The 27,276-nt window shown below is 42.5% G+C and overlaps 2 protein-coding genes and 5 non-coding genes across 9 annotated transcripts in view; all 7 read right to left on the bottom strand.

The window, feature by feature from the left end:
* The window catches only part of rapgef6 (Rap guanine nucleotide exchange factor (GEF) 6), a 138,480-nt gene extending 133,491 nt beyond the window's left edge, over positions 1-4,989 (bottom strand). The window contains exon 1 of the mRNA XM_027273316.1: positions 4,283-4,989. Within this exon, the coding sequence (XP_027129117.1) occupies positions 4,283-4,357 (75 nt within the window). The 5' untranslated portion in view covers positions 4,358-4,989. The remainder of the gene's footprint in view (positions 1-4,282) is intronic.
* Positions 4,990-5,211: 222 nt separating this feature from the next.
* trnat-cgu (transfer RNA threonine (anticodon CGU)) lies at positions 5,212-5,283 on the bottom strand. The gene has a single exon. It is a non-coding gene; the product is annotated as a tRNA-Thr (tRNA).
* Positions 5,284-5,991: 708 nt separating this feature from the next.
* On the bottom strand, positions 5,992-6,063 carry trnat-cgu (transfer RNA threonine (anticodon CGU)). The gene has a single exon. It is a non-coding gene; the product is annotated as a tRNA-Thr (tRNA).
* A 708-nt stretch (positions 6,064-6,771) lies between these two features.
* On the bottom strand, positions 6,772-6,843 carry trnat-cgu (transfer RNA threonine (anticodon CGU)). Its single transcript has one exon. It is a non-coding gene; the product is annotated as a tRNA-Thr (tRNA).
* Positions 6,844-7,528: 685 nt separating this feature from the next.
* trnat-cgu (transfer RNA threonine (anticodon CGU)) lies at positions 7,529-7,600 on the bottom strand. Its single transcript has one exon. It is a non-coding gene; the product is annotated as a tRNA-Thr (tRNA).
* A 675-nt stretch (positions 7,601-8,275) lies between these two features.
* trnat-cgu (transfer RNA threonine (anticodon CGU)) lies at positions 8,276-8,348 on the bottom strand. The gene has a single exon. It is a non-coding gene; the product is annotated as a tRNA-Thr (tRNA).
* Positions 8,349-10,082: 1,734 nt separating this feature from the next.
* fnip1 (folliculin interacting protein 1) overlaps positions 10,083-27,276 on the bottom strand; it is a 37,667-nt gene continuing 20,473 nt past the window's right edge. For all 3 annotated transcript variants that reach the window (XM_010733468.3, XM_010733470.3, XM_010733469.3), the window contains 11 exons: positions 26,513-26,584; positions 24,757-24,892; positions 23,843-24,044; positions 23,248-23,333; positions 18,255-18,401; positions 16,319-16,488; positions 13,568-15,326; positions 13,297-13,462; positions 12,952-13,152; positions 12,712-12,827; positions 10,083-12,567 (listed from right to left, as the gene is read on the bottom strand). In XM_010733468.3, the coding sequence (XP_010731770.3) occupies positions 12,489-12,567; positions 12,712-12,827; positions 12,952-13,152; positions 13,297-13,462; positions 13,568-15,326; positions 16,319-16,488; positions 18,255-18,401; positions 23,248-23,333; positions 23,843-24,044; positions 24,757-24,892; positions 26,513-26,584 (3,134 nt within the window). In that variant the 3' untranslated portion in view covers positions 10,083-12,488. The remainder of the gene's footprint in view (positions 12,568-12,711; positions 12,828-12,951; positions 13,153-13,296; positions 13,463-13,567; positions 15,327-16,318; positions 16,489-18,254; positions 18,402-23,247; positions 23,334-23,842; positions 24,045-24,756; positions 24,893-26,512; positions 26,585-27,276) is intronic.

Raw genomic sequence — 27,276 nt, 5'->3', positions numbered from 1 at the left:
GTGTGTACAATGTACATAGACATCCAGCTAGAAACGTACACACAGTGAGGTCCAAGAACACACAAACACATCCGTACGGGTTGACTTATTGTTGTTTCTCACAGTCCTCTGTGACCTACATCCTCTTCCTAACAGTAAACATCAGAGTGAAACACCTCAGACCAACAGGTTTCACGTTTCACATTCTAACCTCAGAGGAAGTATTTTACAGGCTGGCTTCTGTTTTTTTTTTCTTGCCGTGAAAAGGAGGAACAAAGACATTATGCAGAGTTTAGGTTGAGCCAAATCATTTCAAAGTTATACAATTGGAATTTTAAGCACGCACGTTTTGTACAGTGAACTGTAAATCCTGATATGAATATGCCAAGGTGATGTGGCAACATCTTCAGAGATTCTTTCCTGGCCTTTCAGTTCCTCATGCAGGCGCATGTGAAGAAATAACCACTCATATGGACAGAAATAACAATAATACAGAGAAAGTGGTGTCACATTAACTATGATGAATCATCTTTGCTGGGCAATTTCCAGATGTGTGGCAGCTGTTCTGTGCGAGGATGAATGGGAGTTAATGACCTCGAAGTAAAGGAAAACAACAAACTGACATGTCTGTGCTGCTGACTGTGTGCAGATGTCACCAGGAACTGGTTAAAGAAGATGGGCAACCTGGCACAAAGACACCAGTGCTGTCCTTTGACTTTAATTTGTTGAGCTGCGTCAGCACTGAGCAAACCACCCTCTCTGGTAACTTCTGCTGAAGCGCACACACACAGCCTCTTTTGAGACGTCTTTCTTTGCGTACGCTCCAAGAATACAGTGTCGACCACACGCTGGTCTGCATCTCCTCGTCTGTTCTGCTCGTAGCGGGCTCCGCTGCTTACTTAGAAAGCACAGAGTCACCACTTAAGTCTGCGTTTCTCTTCCTTCTCCCTCACTCGCACCTTCCCCGGGGAGCCTGCGGCTTTGTGATGGTTGGAATTCCCATAAATGTCCGATCTGTACTGGGCACAGTCGTAACCGCCATAAATCACCCCGGTATGATTTGTTGTCTGTCTGCAGAAAGGTAGGCAGGGAGGGAAGAGCTGGATGGAAAACCTAAGAAACTGGGAAAGGTTGACGAGGCATAAAACCTGCGGTGGGGGAGATTACCCACCGAGCCAAGCATCTGCACGGGAGACAGACGTACCTACACCACGTTTGAAACTCTCACATGCAGGAAATTTAGCTGACAGAGTCGACCAGAAAGACTTTCAATGAAGGATCATTCTGAAAAATACACTCTAACAATCTGGAATGTTCATATTTTATATTAATAATAAGGCTCATGCTTTTCATTAATGTCTTGATTAATCGATTTAATCCATGGTTGATTGTCCTTGTCAGGGTCACAGCTGATCCCAGTGGACATTGGATAAGAGGCGGGATGCACCCTCGACAAGTTGCCAGTTCATCACAGTTCATAAGAATCATTCACGCTCATAAAATCACGCCACTGATTAATCTTTGGACTGAAGCCGGAGAAAAACTCACGCAGACACAGGGAGAACATGCCAACTCCACATAGGTAGGTCTGAGGCCACAGACGGGTTCGAACCAAGAACCTACTTACTGTGTGTTGTGGGGCGACAGCGCTAACCACTGCACGACCGTGCCGCCCTTTCGATGAATTTATCTATAAAATGTCGGTAGAGTAGGCCCTTCCTAATATTTCCCGTTTTTGCAGTATTTCTGAAGACCTCTGCTCACGATCTTGCATCACATTTTTTTTCATGAATGCGACTATGCATCCGGATTTATTTCAAATTATGTTCCAGCAATCTGGTAGATTATTTTCATTCAAAACTGTGTCGTATAAAATGTTTTGAAATTCATTTATTTCATTGTTTCTCTACGTAACTTGAGACGCAAGATGTTTACCATGTACCATAGTTTGAGAAGCAGTGGACTGATTGATTAATTCAACGCTCTTTCCGAACTATTGAGGCCATCTCCATTATTCATTTTGATCGCTTGAGTAATATTCTTATGCCGTGTTTCTCTGCATGTCATCCTTAACTCCAAGACTGATAGTGTACTCAAACAGAATGAAATTTGTCAGATTTACACAGAGGAAAATGTGCAACCACAACCCCCTGTGAATGCACGGCATACTGTTCAGGCTTTACCTGCGTGTCAGGAGAATGCGCTTTGTGTTTCAGCTGAATTTCATCACAGAAAAAATACAATACAATACACACGCAACTGCTATCAACTACATCAGCGGTTACATAGCAACATCCATGAACTCTTGAGAAAAGTCCCTGGTCATTACCTCTTATCGCACGTTCATCCTCACCAGGCCTGAGCTGGGTGGAGGCTCAAATACTAAAAATCAGTATCTGTATGTAGACTAGAACGTGTTCGGACTCATTAAAAAACCGCCGTGCTCTGATAATACAAGCAATGACAACATATAAATAACACAGGAGGAAGAGGAAGAAGAGGTCTGCAGGTACACACACGCTCGTGCACAAGCTCACATCTGTGTTTTTGGAGGATTAATAATGGAGGATAAAAATATTACACAAAGGTAACACGGTGAATGAGTTTTGATTTAGTGAGCAATATCAGCGTCGTGGTCGTGATTTATCAGTGGAAAGAGGTTTATAATTTTGTGTGGTTGGATCTAATGGTTGGTGAAAGCTACATTAGCTGCCCTAATTTTTTATAGTCTGGTAGAGACGGCGGCAGACCACAACATGGCTTCGTTGCACTTTATAGACCGTGACATTGAGTTATTGGCTTCTTCATCTTCAGGTTATGTGTGTACTTAAGGTGTAGCAGTAATCGCACCTGTAATCCAGCACGTGTCATGAAAAGAAGCATTTTCTCTGCACCTAACCAACCTCCTAAACACAACCAACAACAAACACCTTGTTGGTTTTCACCTCGGCTGTATGAAAGCTGGGGGGGGTTTTTTTTTAGATTTTGAAGAAGAGGCCGGAGAGTGTTCCTCTACATCCCCGGGCTGTTATGGTTTGTTCGAGTGCGCGCAAAAGTCCTCTATGAAGGTGTGAAAGAGGCTTTCTGCACAAACAAACAAGAAGATCAGCACCATTAAAAAAAAAAGGGGGACCTTTCTGAAAGCTTTTTTTTTTTTTTTTTTACTCCGATAGTGCTTGCACTTCAAAACTATTACCCAGCAGCCGAACATGGAAGGGAGTGAGACAGCTCAGGCTATTTTTGGTCAGAGAGCGTAACTAAAGCAATGACAAGCCAGCTGTGTTTCCACAGCTTCATGTAAGGGAGGAGGAGGAGGAGGAGGAGGAGGAGGAGGGATGGGAAAGCAGCAGAGATTAAATTTAACTGGCCTCATTCAAGCTAAAGTTTACACAAACTATCTCCTGGGCTTAGACATAAACCCTCTTACGGGAAGCTGTGATGTACTGCAGTGGTCCCCAACCTTTTCCTAGTCATTTCGAAATAAAAAAACGTTTCAAAATAAAAGACCGCTCGACTTAGACTGGGACTATAATAGAGGGGGACTTACTACTCTATCTACAGTTGGTAGGAGAAGAAGAAAATATTAAGTATTAAGTAATATTTTCTTCTTCTCCTACCAACTGTGGATGAAGTAGTAAGTCCCCCTTTATTATAGTCCCAGTCTAAGTCGAGCGGTCTTTTATTTTGAAACGTTTTTTTATTTCGAAATGACCGTATTAAATAAAACAGAAATAACTAATTACTTCTTGGTTGGCGGCCCGGTACGGATGATCCACGGACCGGACCGGTCCGCGGCCCGGGGGTTGGGGACCACTGATGTACTGTATAGTTTGACTACATTTTGTGGTGCAGTAAAAACTTTCTTTCTTTATTCTTTGCATGAAAAGACTTCCTAAATAAAAGTTTCTCCCTTGATTTAAAGATGATAAAACTACCAAACATCAATGGAGACCCCCCCCCCCCCCCCCCCCTACAACCCCAACACAAGCGCCCAACACCGCCCCTGCACCTCAGGTTGGGAACCAGTGAGCTGATACATTTTGTCCTGTAAGTGCAGCTAGCTGAACTAGCTCCACTGGAGTTCAGACTGCGGGTTCATGTACACTGTGTACTAATTAGCATGTGACTGTATGGGGGGGGGGAGTCCCAATTAGTGTGTTTATGTCATTAATGTTAAGAGTCAAACTCCGCTGACAGATAAACTGAGCGAGGAGAAGCAACAGTTTGATTTTTTTTTTTTTTTTTTTTTTTGGCTAACGTTAGCAAGGCGATGCTAATTAAAAGAAACAATCGTTTTGTTTACCTCTGCGGTCCGCAGCGAGGGCGGTTTCTTCAAAGCCAGTTTGAAAGAAGTTTCCATGGCTCCGGTCATTTTCATAACTTCGGCTCAAATCCACATGAGGACTTTGAGCTTTCCTCTTCAGGGAACCTCAACTTTTTTTGTCAGTTGCTCTTTTAGCTGAACAAAACTCACATCCCCCGTGGATCTTGTCCTCGCCGACGCCGAGCGGAGCATGGATGGAGTTTACTCCAAAATGGACCGACCAGGAGAGCTCCTTCTCCTCCGGGAAGAGACGCTAAACTTCACTTTCTTTTTTTTTTAACTACTGCGCGTCCGAAGAAGGAGTAGCTACAACTAAAAGTGTGACAGAGAGTTAAAACTATGGGACATCCTGAATTCTGGACATCTTGAATTGTGGTACGGGAAAGATCCACCTCGGTAGCTAGCGTCCGTCAGATCCAGGAGTTCAGATTTTAGATCCCTCCTCTTCCAGATCTGAGTGCGGAGAGTTGACGACATCTGTCTGCACACAGATTACGCTGCGTTCACGTGCTGTCGGAAATATGGCCTTTTTATCACAGGAGTGACACAAGCTGTAGCTCTATACAAGTGTGCAAGTTTGTATTAATGTGTTTTATGCACATTATGAAATACTCGCTGGAGATAAGAAACAACAACTTTTAGATTTACCGGACTCTTTTTTACAGAATAATACAGAAATATAGTGTGTTTTCATTTGTGCATAATCACCTGGAAATAAGAATCATCTAAAGATGCTGCAGTTCCCTCTGTCCATTAGAACATATTTTATTTGGAAGGAACAGACACAGCTTTCCATGTCCTATTCATTGAGTTTAGAGCATATTCAACTGAGATGTTTTAAGACATTTATGGGGATCAAGAAAGAGCTCATCACAGATTTTCCCAAATATCATCTCTTACTCCATTTAAGGCATGGATGGGGATCGAACCCATGATCTTTGGTTTACGAGACCAACGCCTTACCACTTGGCCACCACGCCCCACATGTTACATTTATTCATTATAAAACTGGAAAACCAAAGGTAGGCCAATTCAATGAGACCTGCTCGCCATACACCAAAGAAGTTTTCTACCCTCCAGGTAGGGGCAGCAGTAGCTCAGATTGTAGGGATTTGGCTTGGGAACTGGAGGGTGGACATTCCATCACATTTGGCCATGGACCAAAGTAACACACATATAGAACCAGTTGCACAAGTAACACATAGAATACTAAGTGACCATGCTTTGTAATGTCACTTACAAGCAGCTGGGAAATGAAGCCAATGTTGAAGTGCTTCAGAAACCTATGGGTGACGTCCATTCTTTATACTGTCATTGGTCAGTCACAAAGTAATATGTATCAAGTTAATATTAACCACTAAAAGATCATGACATGTCTTTCTACCTGTATTGATCAGGAGTGAATTGTAGTGTGTATGGATTTAACGTTTCATTTTTTAAGACAAATAACGTGTTTTCAAAAGTTCAAAAGGACATTTAGCTGCCACTTTTATCTAAAGCAACTTACAAAAAAATAATATATTTTATTTGGAAGGAACAGCCATAGATTTCCATGTCCTATTCATTGAGTTTAGAGCATATTCAGACAAACTGAGATGTTTTAAGACATGTATGGGGATTGAGAAAGAAGCCAAATTCACTGCAGCTCATCACAGATTTTCCCAAATATCGTCCATTGCTCTCATTCAAGGCATGGATGGGGGTCGAACCCATGATCTTTGGTTTACGAGACCAACGCCTTACCACTTGGCCACCACGCCCCACATGTTACATTTATTTATTATAAAACTGGAAACCCAAAGGTAGGTCAATTCAATGAAACCTGCTCGCCATACACCAAAGAAGTTTTCTACCCTCCAGGTAGGGGCAGCAGTAGCTCAGACTGTAGGGATTTGGCTTGGGAACTGGAGGGTGGACATTCCATCACATTTGGCCATGGACCAAAGTAACACACATATAGAACCAGTTGCACAAGTAACACATAGAATACTAAGTGACCATGCTTTGTAATGTCACTTACAAGCAGCTGGGAAATGAAGCCAATGTTGAAGTGCTTCAGAAACCTATGGGTGACGTCCATTCTTTATACTGTCATTGGTCAGTCACAAAGTAATATGTATCAAGTTAATATTAACCACTAAAAGATCATGACATGTCTTTCTACCTGTATTGATCAGGAGTGAATTGTAGTGTGTATGGATTTAACGTTTCATTTTTTAAGACAAATAACGTGTTTTCAAAAGTTCAAAAGGACATTTAGCTGCCACTTTTATCTAAAGCAACTTACAAAAAAATAATATATTTTATTTGGAAGGAACAGCCATAGATTTCCATGTCCTATTCATTGAGTTTAGAGCATATTCAGACAAACTGAGATGTTTTAAGACATGTATGGGGATTGAGAAAGAAGCCAAATTCACTGCAGCTCATCACAGATTTTCCCAAATATCGTCCATTGCTCTCATTCAAGGCATGGATGGGGGTCGAACCCATGATCTTTGGTTTACGAGACCAACGCCTTACCACTTGGCCACCACGCCCCACATGTTACATTTATTTATTATAAAACTGGAAACCCAAAGGTAGGTCAATTCAATGAAACCTGCTCGCCATACACCAAAGAAGTTTTCTACCCTCCAGGTAGGGGCAGCAGTAGCTCAGATTGTAGGGATTTGGCTTGGGAACTGGAGGGTGGACATTCCATCACATTTGGCCATGGACCAAAGTAACACACATATAGAACCAGTTGCACAAGTAACACATAGAATACTAAGTGACCATGCTTTGTAATGTCACTTACAAGCAGCTGGGAAATGAAGCCAATGTTGAAGTGCTTCAGAAACCTATGGGTGACGTCCATTCTTTATACTGTCATTGGTCAGTCACAAAGTAATATGTATCAAGTTAATATTAACCACTAAAAGATCATGACATGTCTTTCTACCTGTATTGATCAGGAGTGAATTGTAGCCAACATTTCATTTTTTAAGACAAATAACGTGTTTTCAAAAGTACATTTAGCTGCCACTTTTATCCAAAGCGACTTACAAAAAAAGAATATATTTTATTCAGAAGGAACAGACACAGCTTTCCATGTCCTATTCATTGAGTTTAGAGCATATTCAGACTAACTGAGATGTTTTAAGACTAGATGGGGTTTGAGAAAGAGGTCAATTTCACTGCAGCTCATCACAGATTTTCCCAAATATGTGTTACACTCATTTAAGGCATGGATGGGGTTCGAACCCATGATCTTTGGTTTACGAGACCAACGCCTTACCACTTGGCCACCACGCCCCACATGTTACATTTATTTATTATAAAACTGGAAACCCAAAGGTAGGCCAATTCAATGAAACCTGCTCGCCATACACCAAAGAAGTTTTCTACCCTCCAGGTAGGGGCAGCAGTAGCTCAGACTGCAGGGATTTGGCTTGGGAACTGGAGGGTGGACATTCCATCACATTTGGCCATGGACCAAAGTAACACACATGTAGAACCAGTTGCACAAGTAACACATAGAATACTAAGTGACCATGCTTTGTAATGTCACTTACAAGCAGCTGGGAAATGAAGCCAATATTGAAGTGCTTCAGAAACCTACAGGTGACCATTCTTTATACTGTCACAAAGTAATATTTATCAAGTTAATATTAACCACTAAAAGATCATGACATGCATTTCTACCTGCATTGATCAGGAGTGAATTGTAGCCAACATTTCATTTTTTTAAGACAAATAACGTGTTTTCAAAAGTTCAAAAGTATATTTGGTCATTTAGATGACACTTTTATCCAAAGCGACTTACAAAAAAAGAATATATTTTATTTGGAAGGAACAGACACAGCTTTCCATGTCCTATTCATTGAGTTTAGAGCATATTCAGACTAACTGAGATGTTTTAAGAGAGGGGGATTGAGAAAGAGGCCAATTTCACTGGAGTTCCCAAATATGGTCTGTTGCTCCCATTTAAGGCATGGATGAGGGGTCAAACCCATGATCTTTGGTTTACGAGACCAACGCCTTACCACTTGGCCACCACGCCACATGTTTATTTATTATAAAACTGGAAACCCAAAGGTAGGCCAATTCAATGAAACCTGCTCGCCATACACCAAAGAAGTTTTCTACCTCCCAGGTAGGGGCAGCAGTAGCTCAGACTGCAGGGATTTGGCTTGGGAACTGGAGGGTGGCCATTCCATCACATTTGGCCATGGACCAAAGTAGAAGGCGAGCTGGGAGCTGGAGAGGTACCAGTTCATCTCTTGGGCACTGCCGAGGTACCCTTGAGCAGGGTATTGAATCCCGAACTGCTCCCACGGGCACTGTTCTGTGTGGCTGCCAATCACTCCATCATCTCTCCACATTGGAAGCAAAGCTGAGCAGTGACGCCTATCCAGGTCTTATTAGACACACATGGGCCTCTTCCATGGTGTCTGCCATGTTACACTGCCATGTGTCTACAGTGGCCCAGAACAGACAAACCCTAAGAAACCTACGGGTGACGTCACTTAGGCTCTGTCCATTCTTTATACTGTCATCGGTCAGTCACAAAGTAATATCTATCAAGTTAATATTAACCAGCAAAAGATCCCAGTAACGCCAGACCAGTCATGCCTTTATACCTGTATTGATCAGGAGTGAATTGTAGTGTGTATGGATGAACATTTCATTTTTAAGACAAATGACGTATTTTCAAACGTTAAATGCATCAGTATAGCTGTAATAGCGTTAAAACGTTTACTAGTGATGAAGCTCGAGTGTACGAGCTTCGAAAGGAGTCTTTGAATGCAGCACAGATCCTCCCTCTGACTTCTGACACTTCTGAAGTCAGACTGCGAGCACGTAGGACTGCTGCGCAAAATGCGGAGTGATCAAACTAATGCAGCGCAAATAAAACCAACAGCTCAATCAAGATATTCACGTCTGCTGGTTTAAGTGGAAATCAAACGCCTCCTAACTCTTTTTGACTTTTTTTTTTTTTTTAACTTTAGCGTTAAACTTTTAAAACATGGACAGATCAAACACGCTTGTCTTAGTCTGATCCTCACATTACACGCGGTGTTTTTTTTGGTGTCACATGTGTGAACTGTCGCCTACACTCACGTGGAGAAAGTGGGATTACTGACAGCAGACAGACACATTCAGATGTGCTGCCAGTGTGTTTGCTTTCGGCCGGGACACTCCTTCGTTTTATTGCATAACTGCGGTGTGTGTGTGTGTGCTCGTTTCGTGTTACCTCCTGTGCCGCGACGGTGGGGTGGAGTCACAGCCAGTTTCAGGGTGGTAAATTCAAAAAAAGGTGGGTAAAATGTGTGATCCAGATGTTAAACACTGGAAGTCAAACCAGCACCAATATAAACACAAGTGCTATTCTTGTATACAGGAGTTTGCTCTGATTTACAGCTACTTTCCAAACATTTTAAAGAAATGAGGTCCATTTTTATAGCAATGGGTGAATTATAATAGATATCATGCATAAAAAATGAAAATGTTTAAATTCTAGAGGGAAAGAAAAGTAAAAACCTGGAGGGTAATGAACAGTACAAACCAAAAGATGTGGTCATATTTACTGTACGGTCTCTCTAGGTAATATCACATTTCCCCTCCTCTCCTCATCAATTCCTCCTGCATATGAGTTATGGATCTTGGATCTCAGGTTTTCATTTTTGGGAAAAATAATGTTACATTCAACACATCCAATATTGAACTTTTCCAGGATCCCCCACTTTTTTTCCTCCTTTGATTCTGTGACAAAAAACATTCTCAGAGACGCATAAATTCTTAACATCGGCATCTTTATTGCACAACATTCCCATAAAATTGGGAAAAAATAATTTGAGGAGACAATTCTTAAAAGACATTCTGTACAAATACATGGAAATAAACTGAGTATGTACAGTTTACATGAACCATTACACATACCATGGGCAACTAAATAATTTATTTATATACAAAGAGGGAAAAGCAGATATAAATTCATACCTTTTAAACATAATGGCTGGGTTGTATAAAATGTAGGCTGATACAGCGGAGCATTATCAATACAGTAATAAGCATGTATATATCAATTTTACCAGCAAAATGAGCTCCCCAGAAGCCTGTGATGCATTCATGCTCTCCATTAAGACTTGGGTCATATACAGGGTGCGATTTGAGTTAAAAGAAAGAAACAAACAAACAAACACTGTTCTCAGGGTTACACTTAAGAGCCATTCTCAGTGTAAAGTTTAACTTAGTGTGAACCTAAAATCCATCAACAAGCTCTGTTACAAACAGTGTTTGAGAGGCCTGAGATGCATTCAGTAAAACATTTAGAAATGTACAGTTTTTACTAAGCTGGCTAAATTAAACTTTGTCCATCTGCCTACAATTCCCTTGCTATCACGGTCAATTTGCTGGGCTAAAATCACAGTACAACTGTGGAGGACTGTATGGATGTGCATGTGTAAATCCGAAACTCAGAAGTTCCTCTCTTCTTTTGACTACGTTTAATACGCAATACTGTCAGTGACTGAGAAAATTTTAAGTCATACCATTTTATCTGCAGTTAACGAAAAACTTGATTAATTTCCAATGCTGATGACAACAACAACAACAAAAAAAGAGAGAACCATTAAAATTCTGTTCCCGCTACAGGTTATACATTCTGCCCAGGAGAGAAACCAGAAACAGAAGCTGTGAAAGCAACTCAAGCTCCCTTTTCACTCAGAAAAATCGCACCCTGGGTATATAGCAAAACAACCAAAATCATCTATCTGTCAATGTCATGGAAAATTAAAAAGAAAACAAAAATACTGTGCTACTATAGTTTTGTATTGTGTGTGTTTTAGTAAGTAAAACCGTCGTAGAAACATGTTTGAAAATAGTGTTAAACGATATATGTTTTAATCCACTATAAGGCCTACTGTGTTCCTCTACTCTCTGCAGCAAACATCGAAGCCGTAAACATCGTAGAAAGGTGGGGGAAGCTATAAAAGTGTGAAAATATTTCAGCATTTTGTTTTTTAAAATATACATAGATGATGCATGTTTTAGCTTTTCCACAGTAGAAAGGGACCCTTTCTCCTCCTTAAATCACATTCTGAAGCAAAACTAGGTTTTTTTCTTCTGTTTTTTTTTGTTTTTTTTTTCTCTTCTTTGTAACGATCATCCTAAAGAATTGAACAGCCTTCCCTTTTTCAAAGAACACAGCATAGAGTCTGCACACAGTTGACGCTTACATTTCTCTGATTAAAATAGCTTAAAAAGTATACCTCAGGGTTTTCTATGGGGCAACTGTAAGTGTGTCATCTACCGCCCATATGAAGATCTGAGGTAGTGCTGTACCTATGATAAGAATGTCAAAGCTACGTTTAGCCATTTCAAAACCAGTTTGTAGAACCCAAGAAAGAAAAAAGAAATCACAGAGAGCATCGATTACGCCTGCATGGCCAGAAAATCGGCTATTATGTCAGGTGTGCATTGCCATTTGACAAGAAAGTAAAAGTTGTCATTGAGAAGGGAAATTTGGCTTGTAAACAAATACATGAAGATAAACAAAATAAAATAATTGGCATGAGATTGATATTGTTCTCAATGATATTTACCTCAAAGTAATGTTAAAAAATCATCTGTTTCCTTTAAACTTGTAGTCCGTCACTTCGTACGACCGGGTTTAAGATTGTGCCGGGAGGAAAAAAAAAAAGCAGTAGAAGAAACAAAATCCATTGTTGGTATACTGTAGATATCTTAAAGTTTAAATCGTAACTGGAAAAAAATAATAAAGTCTTTGGCTTTTGTGTCCAAAAATAAAAAGAGTCTTGTTTTAAAAGAAACATTCAAACAGGAGAAGGTCATTTCAGGGATGCTTCAGTCATCCGCAGAGCCTCGCTCCATCTGTGGGACTGTGGTCTCTAGTTCCCCCCTGTGGTGCAACATCAGCATTGCAACAAATTGAGCAGCAGTGGTAGTGAGGGGAGGTGCTGGCTGTGGTCCGTAAAAGACGTGCACTGCTCGGAGCAAAGATGCCGTTTAGCCTCAGGCACGCAGATTGGGAAACCATGTGGAGAGGCGGGGGAGTCAGGTGCAGAGCATGGACGGTTGTTTTTGGGGGCCAAAAGTGGCACCATCCAGGTTTGACTGGTTTGACTGGTTTCCTCAGAGAGCTCACTTGGGAGCTTGGGACCTTAGGGCCGTTAGAGTCTCATAGTAGGATCTGGGCCACATAGGGCGAGTGAGTGCTGGCCACTGCAGCCAACAGAGGAAGGTCGCTGGACTCGATTCTGAAAAGATATGATTGAGATATGATTTTACAGATCTAACTAAATGTTTACTTGGTCGCTCATAAAAACATGGCATAGCAACAAAATCAGATATTACTGAGTTTTACAGCAGCTGTGAGTTGAAAATAAAGGTTAACTGCTTACCCTAAGACCATGCCCAATTCTTTCACATGGACTCTTGTCTGGCCCTTCAAATACTCAGCGAGCATCTTACTCTTGAAGTAGATTTCCTGTAGGCGGTCCTCAAGGTGCATTATACACTAAAGATAAGACAAGAGACAGAAATGTGGTTAGCAAAGCACAAGTAACCAGCGAAAACAGCATCTTGAATACAAAAAGCTAAGAAAATTGTGCATAGCAGAACGGCAGAGAGATGTAACATACAAAATTGGGTGAGAGGTTGAGTTTGTAGAGCTGGTGAGTGGACTGCAATAAGCTGGAAACTAGGCTCGACACCAGGACTTCCTTCCCCAGCTTGTTGACGTCTGTGGCTCGTCTCTGACTGCTGGCCACCTGTACTGTCCACTTGTCGGTGTCTGCTATAATGCAGACGGCCTCTGCTATAGGCTCATCCAATACTGGATGCTACGGAGAACAGAAATAGTCATTTAAACCTGTGAGCACCTATGAAATCATCACAAATTCTGCCAAAATCTCAATAGTTAATCAATACTCAATTGGCATTAAACTCCCTAAAAAAACAATAGGTCCAAACACTTCCGTCCTTACCTGAACTGCATGGGTTAATTCAGCCATGAGGCTCTGCCGTAGTTTCTCGTCGCTGGGCATCCCATGCAGTACAAAGTCTGGCACGTAGGTGGGGCAGTAGCCTCCAAACAGAGACCGTCCAAAATTGGCAATGCTTGGCTTTGAGTAGTTCTCCACCAACTTTGACCTGTAAATCAAACATATGCAATGGAATATGTGTTTTGTTTGTTTTCAAATGATGAGGATAGTGTCACTATTTGTCCGTGAGTGAATATTTGGGTCTTCTACTCACCCTGGGAAGGGCACCAACATTTCCTCTTGCCAGTCCTCTGTCTCCTCACTCTCACTGTCCCCCAGCGCGCTGTCTGAGCTCTCGTTGCGCGGTATTTCCCAGTCATTGACGGGTACCGCTTTGCGCTTTTGGTCCTCTTTGCTGTTGCTGCTTCCATCCTGTGGGACGGGGACTGACAACAGAAGACCCTTGTCCTGCTCAGCAGAACAGCCCCTGCAGCAGCAGGTGTCGGAGGAATCTGTAGATCCACACCTGCACCTCCTCTGGACATCCAACAAAGTGTCTCCCTTCCTGCTGGACCCTACCTCTCTACTAGCTGTACCTAAACAGAGACCCAAACCCTGACTTCTGACTGCACCTTGTAAGCTGTGACTTACAAGGTCACCAGGCTGGGGGACTCCCGAGGGGTCCAGCAAGTCTTTGTGCATACTGTCCATAGTGCTGGCTGTCTGTCCTTTGGCCACATCGTCCATAGTCCTCGTGGGGTTCTCGGGGTTCTCTAGGCTGCAGTAACTATCAAAATCGTTCATACACTCTGTTCTCCACTTAGGCATCGTACTGGACACCCTCTGCAGGGCTGGAGCCGCCTTGGTCTGTTTGGTTTGGTCCTCTGATGCACTGGTGTTGCTGGTCTTTGAATCTCTCTGCAGCTGCTGTAGCTGCCCTTGATGATGCGGTTGTTTTTGCTGATCCAGCAGCAGCTGCTGGGGAAGCGGATGTTTATCCTTGAGGTGTTTCTTGTGCTTCTTAAATTCTTCCTCCACTTTCCTTCTGCGGCTCTCTGTGTCTGACTCGGGAGACATGGAGTCTCCAATGAGGAAAGTCACTTTTGTTGCTGGCTCCTCCTCTTCTGTTCGAGTCAAAGCCATGGGCCCTGTTACAGTGTTTCCGGGTATCACTGGTACTGGCACTGCAGCAGCCATGTTCTTATCCGGGGGCTTCTTTTCTAGAGGGATCCCCAAAGGCCGAGGAGCCAGCACCCTGGTTGGCTGGTTCCCCATGCCTGCATCCATCCCAGCCTCTGTCCCAGAGTTTTTACTCTCTGTGGTGACGGGAGTTGGGGATGGACTTGATGCAAGGCTTGTGGGTATGGATGGGATGATAAGTTGCAGATTGGGTGTGGTCTCTGTATCCTGCACACAGACCTGCTCCCTGGCAGAGGCCGAGCCGACTCGCAGCACCGTCTCCAGTAGAGCCTCCGTGACCGGTGAGCTGCTAAACTCCCTGTGCAGCTCCCCGGGCTCAGCTGCTTCTGCAGTCCTGATAATGGGGTTGTTACCCTGGCTGTGTCCCGTCTGAAGCACACTGCTCCTGGACCCCTGACTCTCACTGCTGTCCTCCTCGTCTTCCTCGTCTTCATCTTCTTCCTTTGGTGTGTCTCCGGCACCGTGCTCCACCTCTGTGTCTGTGTATGTGCTGCTCTGAAGGCTGTTGTCTGAGCGGTAGCTGCTGTCCTCTGCTTCAATCTGCTGGCCGTGGGCTCCTTGGGACAAATAGTCGCCGCTGGGTTTATGGACAGTTACCAGGACATAGTCTGACTCTTCCACCTCTCCTTTCCTTAGGGAAGTGGTGATGAGGGAACCAGGCATCACAATAGCCTCATCCTCAGCGCTGTCCAGCATGTGAGTCTCCAGCAGCTCAGAACAGCGGATGAAGTAGGTGAGGACATAGAGGAGTTTCTGGACCAGCTCTTGTCTGCGACCAACTACCACTGTCCTTGACAACCGCACCGGTGACCCAATGGACCCGTACAGGTCACCTACACGCAATGATGGAAAAACAACAACAAAAAAACGGTAGCATCACTGAACAGGTCTTTAGTTGCATCCATTTCTTTTTAATCATTTGTAAGATTTGGGAATAAATTTGTTCATATTAGATTTGCTGGATATAAAGATGTGATAGAGAGATGTGATAGAATTACAAACTAAACTTTCCCAAACTGATAAAGGTCAATTTAAACAGCAGTTCTCCTTATTAAAACAATATCATTTTTACAGTTTTGATAATACTCTGTCTCTTTTTTTACCTCTATAGTCTATATTTTCCTTCATCTTTTGTCATATGACAAATTGATGCTCTGGTATGGAGTTCTCACTGATGAACACTAGGTGTCGCCATGAACTCACTTTCTATATGGGGATATACTGTCCCATGTCACATAAGGTGAAAGTATTGATTAAACAGCATGCTCTTTAAGACGATTGTGTGTTTATGGGTCAGCATCACTTGGTGTGATCGGTGATGTGCCCATAAATCAGCTACGTACACGATTTTTACAGACATGTATTTTCTGAATTTCTGCTAATGTAAGATGTTCCAATGGAAGATGTGACCAGGGATACACATGGACAAAATCTTCACTTTCATATGACTTTCTCTTATAGAGATGATTTAAACACAATTAGGGGCCTGGCAACTCAGCAACTTGTCGTTGTTGCTCTATCACACATGCTACCACTATGCAGTTGAGCAGAAAAGTTCAGATGCTTCAAGCTGGCAGGAATTCTGAAACCCCCCCCCAGTAAAACTAAAATCAAACACCCATAGTGCATCAGAATATTATACTGTAAACAGCTACTTCAAACTCAGAAGATCGTCTAGGCCTAACTTGCCTTCGTGCCCAAACACAGGTGTTTTACGTGAGCCCCCCAGGCACCCAGGTTCTTTTGACAGAAAACAACAGTACATTAAAATCAGTGTGTGTGTGTGTGTGTGTGTGTGTGTGTGTGTGTGTGTTTGCCATCTCACCTAGCTGGGCCCAGAGTGGGTTGTAAGGGTGCGTCTTTGCCAGCATGTCGACGCTCTTAGAGGAGTGTTTCTCAAGGAAAATCTTGATTGGAGGTTGCCCATTGGGCATGACGGTGGGCACCCAGGCCAGATGATTGGTCAGGATGGCTGTCAATAATGCAGGGAGGAATCTGGAATATCAGACATGGCTGGTCAGCACAGAGTGGAGGAGAATAAAAAAAAAAAATCCCTAGCTGGTTGCATATTACTAACTCATAAACGGTTATTTCCCGCCTGACCTCATTTGGTTAGGTCAGACGTTCTCACACAAAATCGAAAAGATGTCTTCTTACTCAACTGGATATCTTGTACACACCTTCATTGTTTGCAATACACATACACATATATGCACATAGAGAGAAAGGACAGGCACACAGACACAAATTCTATTAGCATGATTCACTTCTCAGTTCTGACCACAAGTGTCTACTTCCCTTCCTGTCTCATGACTCAACACTGTTGAGTTCATTCACATGATAGAACAAAGATGTGCGGCAGTCATCGAAACCATCAGTCATGGGAATACTGACTGGCTATCAGAATAGCCATGATGAGATAAATTAATGAATTCATAAATGTAATGGTTGCTAGGGAATCACGATGCTTCATTTGCGAGTCACATAGAAGTCACTGTATGGCAGGCATCCTAACCACTGCCGGTGGAAATAACGCAGATAAAGAAACACCAACGGTTGCCTTGGAGACGCAGTTTCTATTCATGGGCAACATTTAGAGAACATGCAGGGACTTGGAGAACACAAGAAATTGTATTGGATCATTTAGTAAGATGCAGATGTTTTGCTTAGGTTTTTAAAATGCACCATTTCAAATAGTATTACTCAATATTCATTATTTTAAAATATTTCCAATCAAGGCACAGACAGGAAGCTGTGCCAGCGCCAAATAGAATGACTGAATAGAGAATATCAACAAATAGAACAAATGTGTTTCTCAAATATCCTAGCTTTAACAATCATTTATCCTATTTTGTTTTATTTGACTAATTGACAGATCTGTTCAAAAAAGGTCTAAATTTGGCTCTAATAGTTACTAGCAGCCTTGATATTTACTAGAGCACAAAAGCTCCATGAATGCAAAAGATATAGGCTTAATCTCTACTTTGTCCCTTGAGCGAGCAAGATTAGAAAATGTTGGCAATTATTCTTGTCCTTTAGGATCGACTTCATGTAATAATTCAGTACAGTTTACTGAATGCTGCTTAAAATCAACTGTACTGATGAATACGGCCGCTATGTTCAATAAAAGCCTTGCTACCAATTCATAAATGTACAATCAGCAGTGGTTTGACGTGGCTTTGTAACAGCAACAATAAGCAATTAGAGACTGGCAGGGATCTTCTCATTCACAACTCCCTCTGAGGCAGACAAATAAATGCAAAGAGGGTAAAACATTCAGTGTGTGTGTGTGTGTGTGTGTGTGTGTTTGTGTGTGTGTGTGTGTGTGTGTGTGTGTTTAAGTGTAAGAAAGGGAGGGCTAGACCACAGAATGCATGAATATTGGAGATGCAATGAATAGTGTGTGAACCTGCACATTTCTCTGTTGATATGCTCATCAAGGGAGTACAAGCAAACAAAAGATGTGAAGATGCTTTTCATATGTAACATTTCTTAATGTCTAAGTGTAGCTGTGCATGCCTTTCCTTCTTTATATCTGTGAGCTGTTTGATTCCCGTTTGTTTTCTCCATTCTTTGCAGCTCAGAAAAGATCCATAGGATGAACAGTCTGGTTTCCATTATGTGATATGACAACCATTATGTGATATGACGGAAACTATACTTTGATAAAGTTTGCCTCCTTCACTGTTGGGGAATCAACCCATCTCCTGCAACATTTTCAGAAATTCAAGGACTGATGTGAGTACAAGCAGACACTCAACTGGTTCTTGGAGGCCTGCTCCATCAGCAGGGAGAGCTCCCTCATGAATTGACCGCAGAGCTGGTTCTTCTCCGACGCTCCAGACATCATGGTCAACCAGACGGGCTCAGCCACACGGGGCATGGTGTAGAGGTCGCAGATGGTCATCCTGGAGATGAGGTGCAGCAAGGGAGGGAGGGATGAAAAAAAAGGAGAGGGCATGGAGAGAGCGAATGAGAGGAGTGGAAAAGAGAGAAAACAGACAGAGAGAGAACAGACACGTTATTGTCTCTCGGAGTAAACAAAAGAGATCTCAGTTCACAGAGCTTCGCTGTCTGCCCCAAGGCCATGGGAGACCCTTGGTTGTGTATGTGTGTGTGTGTTTGTAACAGTCCGACCAAGTTGCGCGAACTCACACACCACCCTGTCTCTTGCTCTGTACAGTGTGTTTGTGTGTATATCTATCTGTATGTGGCTCGGTTGAGGCATTTGTCCATTGAGAAGGACTGGAGTTTCCATGGAACGTGGGGCGTGTTGGTGAGCATGTCTCGGACGAGGGCCAAGCTTTGACACAGGGGCAGAGGGGAATCTCTGCAGCCTGAGGAATGTGGAGAATCAGGCGTTTTTTAGCCAGTGCTGAAATGTGTACTGCAGCTGCTGGAGTATGAGTTTGGAAAAGCAAACATGTACAGATAGTAACAGGTCAATAAGGTTATATTAAAGGATGAGGTGTTTCTGACAGTTTGGTCTGCTGATTTCTTGCAGACATATAAACCGAATCCACGTTACAAGTGCAAACTTCAGCAAACAATAATAACTAAGTAAACACAATAAGCTGCTATCAGCCGAGGTAATCGGTCACAAGACTTTGCAGGTCCTACTGATAAGGAATAAAAACTACGTGCGGTTGTTTTCCAAGCTTGATTTAGTCTTACTGGAAACTGCTGGAGATCTCAGGCAGTAAACAAGTTTAATGCAGTAAACTCACAATCTCGTTGACCTATAAAGAACCCGGTGACAGGAGATGTAGACAGGCCGCATGCTGAGAGAAAGCACAGGTGCTGCACAGTCAAAGTGACCTTCAGTAGAACTCCAGTATTCCAGTAATCAAGCTATTTTTGGTTGATGCATTTTACAAAGAAAACAGGACGAGCATGCATAGTGCTTGTTTAGGTGTATGAACTTGAAGAAGTTCTCAACAGGGTGCGAAAAGAAGAACAAATACATTTCACTGCATTGCATGCAATACAGGTGTCGCAAGCAGTTCTTTTTGACTGTTTAGTGTTGTAACGCTAACCATGATGTCTCAAGATTGATAATCCACAGAATGACAGTTAACATTCGAGTTCACTGTGGACAAAGATGCTTAAAAAAGTTGCTAGATTAAGTGCCCAACAAAAAACTACTTAGTTTCAGTTTTGTGCCTTAGAAATAAAAGTTTTGATTAAAAAAAATAGACTGTCTTACTTTCCTGATCCAATAAATGAATCATTCAACAAGAACAAACCATTACAAGTACACCAGTGCTTAAGAAACTAGAGTAAAGACAACATTCGTATTACTCAGTACACCCAAAATGTGTCTCCAACTCACTTTACGTCTCGCTGTCAGCCAAGATGATCCATCATTTGAAAAGAAGCATCAGATGAGCTAATAATGCTTTAATCATCCCTGCGTTATAAACAGTTTGACTTATCCATGGCCTTTTTAAGCCCTACTTGACCCCACTGTGTCTGGTGTACATTCATCTACTGAAAGCCCCCCCCCCCGAAGAAAGTCTGAGTCCGAGCCAGCGCTAGATGAGCAGGAGATTTAGTCTCATCCTTTCTGCAGCAGCTGTTCAGGTGAACTTTAAAAAGCGCAGCTGTGATGTGAAATTAAAGTGATGTGTCAGGCTGAAGAGACAGATTAAAATTACCTCACTATGGAGGGCAACGATTCAAAACACTTCTGATCTCATCTACAGCTTTTGACTTGACTGTGAGCCTCGTACATATCGCAAATAATAGCTACACAGTTATGGTCACTGGATATATTGTGGCTATAATTACTAATCAGTCTTAATTTAGCAAAACTGCATTTTTGGCATCTGTTTATAACCTAATGTGATCAACAATGTGCTTTCTGAGTCAAAATAAATGTCAGTATTACAGATTTATCACTCACAGACTGATGTATAGCAAAGAGACTTTTTCCCTCTTATGTTTCAGTTCACTTTGTGTCATTATAGGGCCCAAAAACCACCAGCAATGAACGCTGCATTAAGAATTCTGGTGCAATCCAGGCTGTAGAGTCCTAGTTTCTGGTGGCTGCCATTTGGTGCTTCAGATAAGGATAAGCACACTTTTTGAAATGTATGTGTGGTAAAATGAGAATTAGACTCCTGTCCCCAGTGTGTTAAGTGGTTCTGCTTCTCGCAGTAGTCCTGGCTTGTATTTTGACAGCCGACCGTAACGTAACCCCAATATAGGCTGGTGTCACTTTTATGTACACATGCCTCTGCTAAGTGTGCAGCTTATCTTTGCCCACATGCGTGAGCATTTGCGCTTGCCCTCCCTCCAACTACGTCAAAGCAGCATCAAGCAACTGCATTTCTTCCAGTTTCCTTCTGTAATGTTCCATGAAGCTGTATTCCCTTAATGGCAAAGGTGGCCACGCGTATATTTAGCTGCTGTCTGAAGGTGAGATTTTACAGATATTTTGTTTGTCCCAAGCAATAGCGTTCCTCCTGCTGGCACTCGCATAGTATTTACTATTCTGGTGCTCGTGGCCAGTGTCTGTGGTAGATAGGGTTGCCACTCAGGAGGCTTGGGTTGCTGTGGACCGCTGCCAACAGGCATATGACTGCAGCAGTGAGGGGACCTCAGATAGGGAACTCACTGCCAATGTGTGTGTTGCAAGTGAAAGTAGTGGTGAAGACAGGCATGCATGTGCGCACACACACGCACACGCACACACACACACACACACACACGTTAAAATAAATAATAATACCGATTTAGAAGTGTCTTACAGTACTGACAAGCTTGTCTCACCCACACACAAATACACACAAACGCAAATTTGTAAGCTAATCAGTACAAATGAATTATTTCACACATCACAAATACAGGGTTGTTGAGAAGTAACTGGTGACTTATAAAACTTCAGATAAGCTTCCCTTAAGACACCCAAAGACGTCAAGCAAGAGCTCCCAGCATGCACTGCAGTTACAATGCAACATCTATGGTTTGCTTAAGACAGGTAGGGAGCCCATGATGTTTTACAACTCTTACTGCCTTCATGTGCATGTAGTAATTCTTTTTTTTTTTTTAAATATTCATTTAAAAAAGGAACAAGATATGAGGAAGGACAAAGACTGTTAGCATCCCGCTAATAGCACAGCCACTTTCCATTAATTATTAAATGCTGCAACACTTCGGCACGCGGCATCAGTGACTGGAGCAGGATTACAGAATCCCTCCACCTCACCTCAATTAACTTGAGATCCCATATATTCACCTTACACATCACATGGAGACACTTATTGCTCACTGACAGTCAGTGGTGGACTGTAACTACGTACATTTATTCAAGTACTGGAAGTACAAAGTTAGTTGTTATTTATACTTTACTCAAGTAATTCCACGTTACGCTACTTATGCCATACTTCTACTCTACGAGATCTCAGAGGCAAATGTTGTACTTTAACTCCACTACATTTGACAGCTTTAGTTACTTTTCATATTACCAATTTTCATACACTTCAGTTAACATTCTCACAAAGATGCATTCTGGGATATCTTGATATGCATCAGTGTAATGTCACCATTACCTAGTGACCATAAGATGCGAAAGCACAAAATGTTCTCTTGTAAACTATGTTGATAGTTTAGGTGTTTTTTTATCTGAAAGGTACATCAGCTGGTGGATGTCAGATGTTGTTAGTAAAATCACTGTTTACTGCCTGCTTGAAAACTATTGCTTAAACTACTTAAAATACTTCTCAGGCCATTAAAGCTGTCCAAATGTTAGTGCCATAACACAAGTAACACAGGAGAAGTATGAGGACTTGGTGACCTACTTTAAGGATCATTTGGAGTTTGTCAATGGTGTATGTAACTGTAATACAACAAGAGGGCTTTAATAAAATGTATGTTAAGCAGTTTAGATTTGAGTCAAGTTACATGGGAAATACATGATGTGCCTCCTACTTTGAAAAAAAGTTAAAAAAAGAAACTTTTTGGAAGGCTACAGTGTGTATCAAGCTTAGTATCACAGCTGTTTTCCATCCCTTCCTTCCCCAGCGCAGCAGCTACCTGCCTCTCCTCTTTTCTTGCCCTTACACCTGCCCATCCCTGCACCATATCCTGCCTACGTTCCCTCTGTACCAAGAAACAAAATCCTGCAAACCACACAGTGTGCACATGTCTCATGATGTGCAGTGGGGATTGATAGACAGAGTGAATAATACGCGCTGCAGAGCATGCTCCTACGTCAGATTTTAAATGGTGCACAGATGCACGTTTTAAGAGTTGCATCCATTTCCTGGAAACAGATTTTAAATGTCACATTCTTTCCTGATGTAGTGACCTTGCTATGCCGGTACCCAGGGAAGAATGAGTGTTTGGCCACAGTACATAGAAAGTGAATGACACAGTGCTGTTGGCTGGAGCTGTGTGTTTGAGTGTCTGCTAATAAACATGCAGTAAAAAGACAGTGAACATGCTGGCTTAAGAAAACTGAGAGCTTGTGCTTGTCTGGTTTTATCCCATGGAAAACATGTTGTTCTAATTTATGCTATGTTGCTGAATCCTTGTGGTATGTTGCACGATAATCATCATAATAAGTTATAACATTCTAAAGTTATAAAGTGATGTCCCTCTATTTTAGGGATGAACACTCCCTAAAAAGTCAACTATGTTATAAGGTGTTTTTGAGATATTTTCAAGTTTGGTCATGAGAGAAATGAGGAAAATACAAACGCTGCAAGTTTATGATCTGTCATAGTAAGTGAATATGAGTTGTTGCCCAACCTGAACTCGTTGAGTCCATCCACCATTCGGCTGTAAGCCAAGGCCCTCTGGCTGGCATCAGCTGACCGCCGACTCATCTTCATGGCCTTGAGAGTCACACAACACAAATGTAGACTGAGATATTTGGCACTCAAGCTGACAAACAAAGTTACAGGAAAAGTGGAGAAAGGAATTTTTAGAGGGAGAAGAGAGGTAGGGGAGCTGAAAAGAAGATGGAGTGTATCACTGGAAATCATCCAGCAATTTGATGGTGCCAACAACAGACGCCAGTAAACAGAACCGCAGATATACAAGGTATGATCATTGACCTGTCAATCTGACAGCAAAGCTGCTCATTACAACAGCAGACGGTGTAAGGTTTGCATATGGGTACTATTCATATGTCACTGCTAAATGGATATCACTGACAGGATTATCTCAAGCAGTCAAGAAAGTGATCTAACACACTGAAAGGCATAAAGAAACATCTAGAAACAAAACAATAATCACTGGACGGAATAAAAACATTAATATTGACCAACAAAAAGAAATCAACAAGAAGTTGGCGAATGCAACATAGTAGTTGGTCTGTAATCACAGTCAAACATTAATTCACCTGTTCGATGGCGCTCTTGAGTTTGTTCATGTGGCTTTCAAAGAGAGGGAAGTGGGAGAAAAAGAAATCCTGGAAGCGGTTATTCTCCTCAGGGTTGGGGGACAGCATGAAGATGACGCCGATGGCAATCTTCTTCTTCCGAGCCACGCCGAGGCTTGGTCCTCCGCTTTCGTCAGACATGTTGAAGCTCTCTTCAACTGACCTGACCAGGGCAGGAAACACAGGGGGTCAATTTCAGAGCAGAGGCAGATCGATATTGCAAGTAACTATTCTTTATACAGCAAACAGTTGACCTGTTTGAAGAATTAAGTGGAAAAAGATACTTAGGCACATCTGTTAGGCAAAGAAAAGATATCAAGAGACGTTTAATCCTAGTCTTTTTTTACTGTTGCAGCTGGTAAACACGATGCTTTGGTGCGGCTGAACTGGAGCGCCTGGAAGATTAGAGCACTCAGCGGCCGACAGCTGCATTTACAGTGACAGGCCAACACGACATCCTGTCTAGTCACAGCACTGTGTGTGTGTTTGTCAGTGCAGATATTAGTGCATAGCAGCAGTGTGTGTCATTTTCCCAGCTGCCTGCTTCTGACGATTCTGAGGAAGTCCTCGCAGGATAAACTTTACAAAAGGCCTGACAGAGGCCTGAGCAGGAAAGAAAAATGGAGGGGGTTGAGCGATTGGGATAGACTCTGCTAAGTGTGCGTTTGGAAAAGCCATGGTCCTTAAACACTTGTCTCCCACTTATAAGCATCACTTTAACTACTCCAAGCGTGCATTTGAAAGACTCTCCATCATTCCCTGCAGCATATGTGCAGGTTTCTTTATTTGAAGCACATTCACTGGTATAAAATGCATGTGTACATTGTACCTTGCACAGATGTGTGTGCATGTATGACTGTATGACTGAGTCTCACCATCGGGGGAAGACACCATTTTCCAGGCTCGTTGTTTGGCTGCGGAGCCACCGCCGCTGGTAGCTGGATGCACAGCTGCTGGTCAGGGAGGAGCCAGGTGACGGGAAGGGAGTGATCAACAGGCTGCTCAGAGATGCTAAAGGAAGAAGACGTTGGTGATGGAGAGAAGATTTGTAGGTGGACAGAGGAGAGGAGAGTGCAAGAATGAGGAGAAGGAGAACAGAAAAGAACAGGGAACAGATGGAGGGAATCGTGGGTGACAGAAGAGAAAAAGGACAAGAGTGAGTCAGACAACAAGTGCGTAGGGTTACTCATTCTGAATGACACTTTGTACACACACATGCACACACACTACCACAAAGAGCTAGACAGAAATCTGGAGGACAATAACTGTTCTTACTAAGACAAAGAACTTGAAAAGGGCAAACAAATACAGCACACAACATACAAAGACACACAAAAACACATCTTAAAACACAATCAGTCCTCTTTCCCCTTTTCCTGAAATACAGCCACTAATGACTGGATAGCTTTCAGATGAGATCTAATGTCAGTAAGCCTGCTAACAGTCACATGCTACAGTTGTTGGACAACCTGGCTTTACACCAGGCTGGCATGATAAAGACAACCTACCCACACGCACATAATATCAGCCCTGATCACAGGGTTATTTACAGCCCATGCAGGCAGGGCTCTGATCAATGGTCACATGAACCATTTAGACACTCTGTGTGTGCGCACGTTTGTGTGTGTGTGTAGAGAGAGAGAGAGATAAACACAACAAGAGGTGAGAAAAGAGTGTGTGTATGATATATAAAGAGAAAGCTGCACTAGATAGATGTAGCAGAGGAGCTATAGTATGATGAGAGGCTGGTGTCACAGAGAGTATGTGTATGTATTTGTGTGTCAGAATTAGATAAACAGCCCAACTGCAGTGGGGAGGCGGACAGAGTGGAGATGAGAGCTTTTGAGAGCTGCTATATTTATTCCTATGCATGTGACCCGGGTTTGAGCAGAAAGCGCAGTTCCCTTCATACCAGTCGTGCCAGTGGGACATGGTGGTGTTTGTAAAGGGGGGTAGGGTGCAGGGGAGGGGGCAGGAATCAGTTTCCATTGAACAAGGTTTCCAGACCCTAGAGACCATGTAACACCTCCGCACTCTGTCTTCCATCCATCTATGCACCATCTTCTTTCCATCTTGTTTTACTTCAGACTTTTCAGGATTGTGGGACTGGCTGTGTACAGACAAATGTGGCCTGTCTTACCCAGGATATCTTGCTTTTCTCACACTCTCAATCAGCTTTGAGAGGGGGCATCCGTGGGTCATCTTCATGAATGGAAAAGTGTGCGTGTGCGTCAGCATACCACGTTAGTGAAGTTGCAGCTGAATCACCACCAGTTAAAGTAACCAGCACTTGTCTAACTATTTACTGTCTTCACCTTGAACAGTGAAGCTAAAGCAGGACTGACTTGCTTGCTTCATTAGCTGCATCACTGTTTTTTTGGATGATGCAGATGATGAAAGCCAGAGATCAAAAACACTTGTGGGAACCTGTTATTTGTCTGAGGTGAGGAGGAGGACACATTCTCTGAAGTGTTAATTGTCCAATAGAGTACTGACTTGATCTTCTCTGTTCGTTAACCTTTTTGGTCTTGACAAGAATAAATGTGAACCAAATTCAGATCAGGTGTAGGGCTGAAAGCAGTGTCAAGTGTATGTCAATCCAGGCTTTGGCTCCTAGTCTCATTAACCTACCTGACCTGGCGATGCCGCTGTCCCTCTCATCGTAAAGCCCTCGGCCAGGCATGTCCATGGGGTGACTGTGGCCTGGAGAAAAGGAGGGGGGAGGTTGAGAGAGAGTGAGTGGATTGGTTTAAAGGTAAAGGAAAAGGGATTAAGACAGAGGACAGAAGGAAACAAAGTTCAAAAGTAGATGGGTGACATGAAGAAACAGAAAGAAGAGATAGAAGAAAATGAATGAGATGAAGAAAAAAGGAAAGCAGGAAACATGAAAAGAAATGAGAGGGATGAAAGAAAAAAAGACAACCTCAAGAAACAGAAAATGTGGTCAACAAAATGGAGGCCCAGGCATGCTGAGGATGATCTTATCACCACCTTGTGCTCTTCTATATCACAAATAAATACAGTAGCTAATGTTTTTGGATGCCTCAGCATTCTTTTCTGAGCTATAGCAAGAAAATCTCAATTTGCCCCCAAAGAACTACAATCATTCTTTTCACGACGTATAAATGTGGGACTAGCAACCAGTAAAACAGTTTTTCTTGCTATTTCCTAGTCAGTGACTATATCACCATGTGGGTTAAGTACATAAAGTAAAAACTGACTTGACTGAAAATGTTTGAAATAGCTGTTAAATATAGCCTAAATAGGTTTGATGATTTATTTAAAAATCACCATTCCACCATTATACTATAAACAACACAACTACTACATGTGACAGCACCACAATAAAAGCAGGACTCATTCTTAACGTGATATTGGTATTGCTGATTAGATTC

The sequence above is a fragment of the Larimichthys crocea genome, chromosome XXII (genome assembly GCF_000972845.2).
Source record: "Larimichthys crocea isolate SSNF chromosome XXII, L_crocea_2.0, whole genome shotgun sequence".
In the NCBI taxonomy this organism is placed as follows: Eukaryota; Metazoa; Chordata; class Actinopteri; family Sciaenidae; genus Larimichthys; species Larimichthys crocea.
The sequence above is the reverse complement of the archived record's forward strand: the minus strand, read 5'-3'. Positions and strand labels throughout refer to the sequence as shown.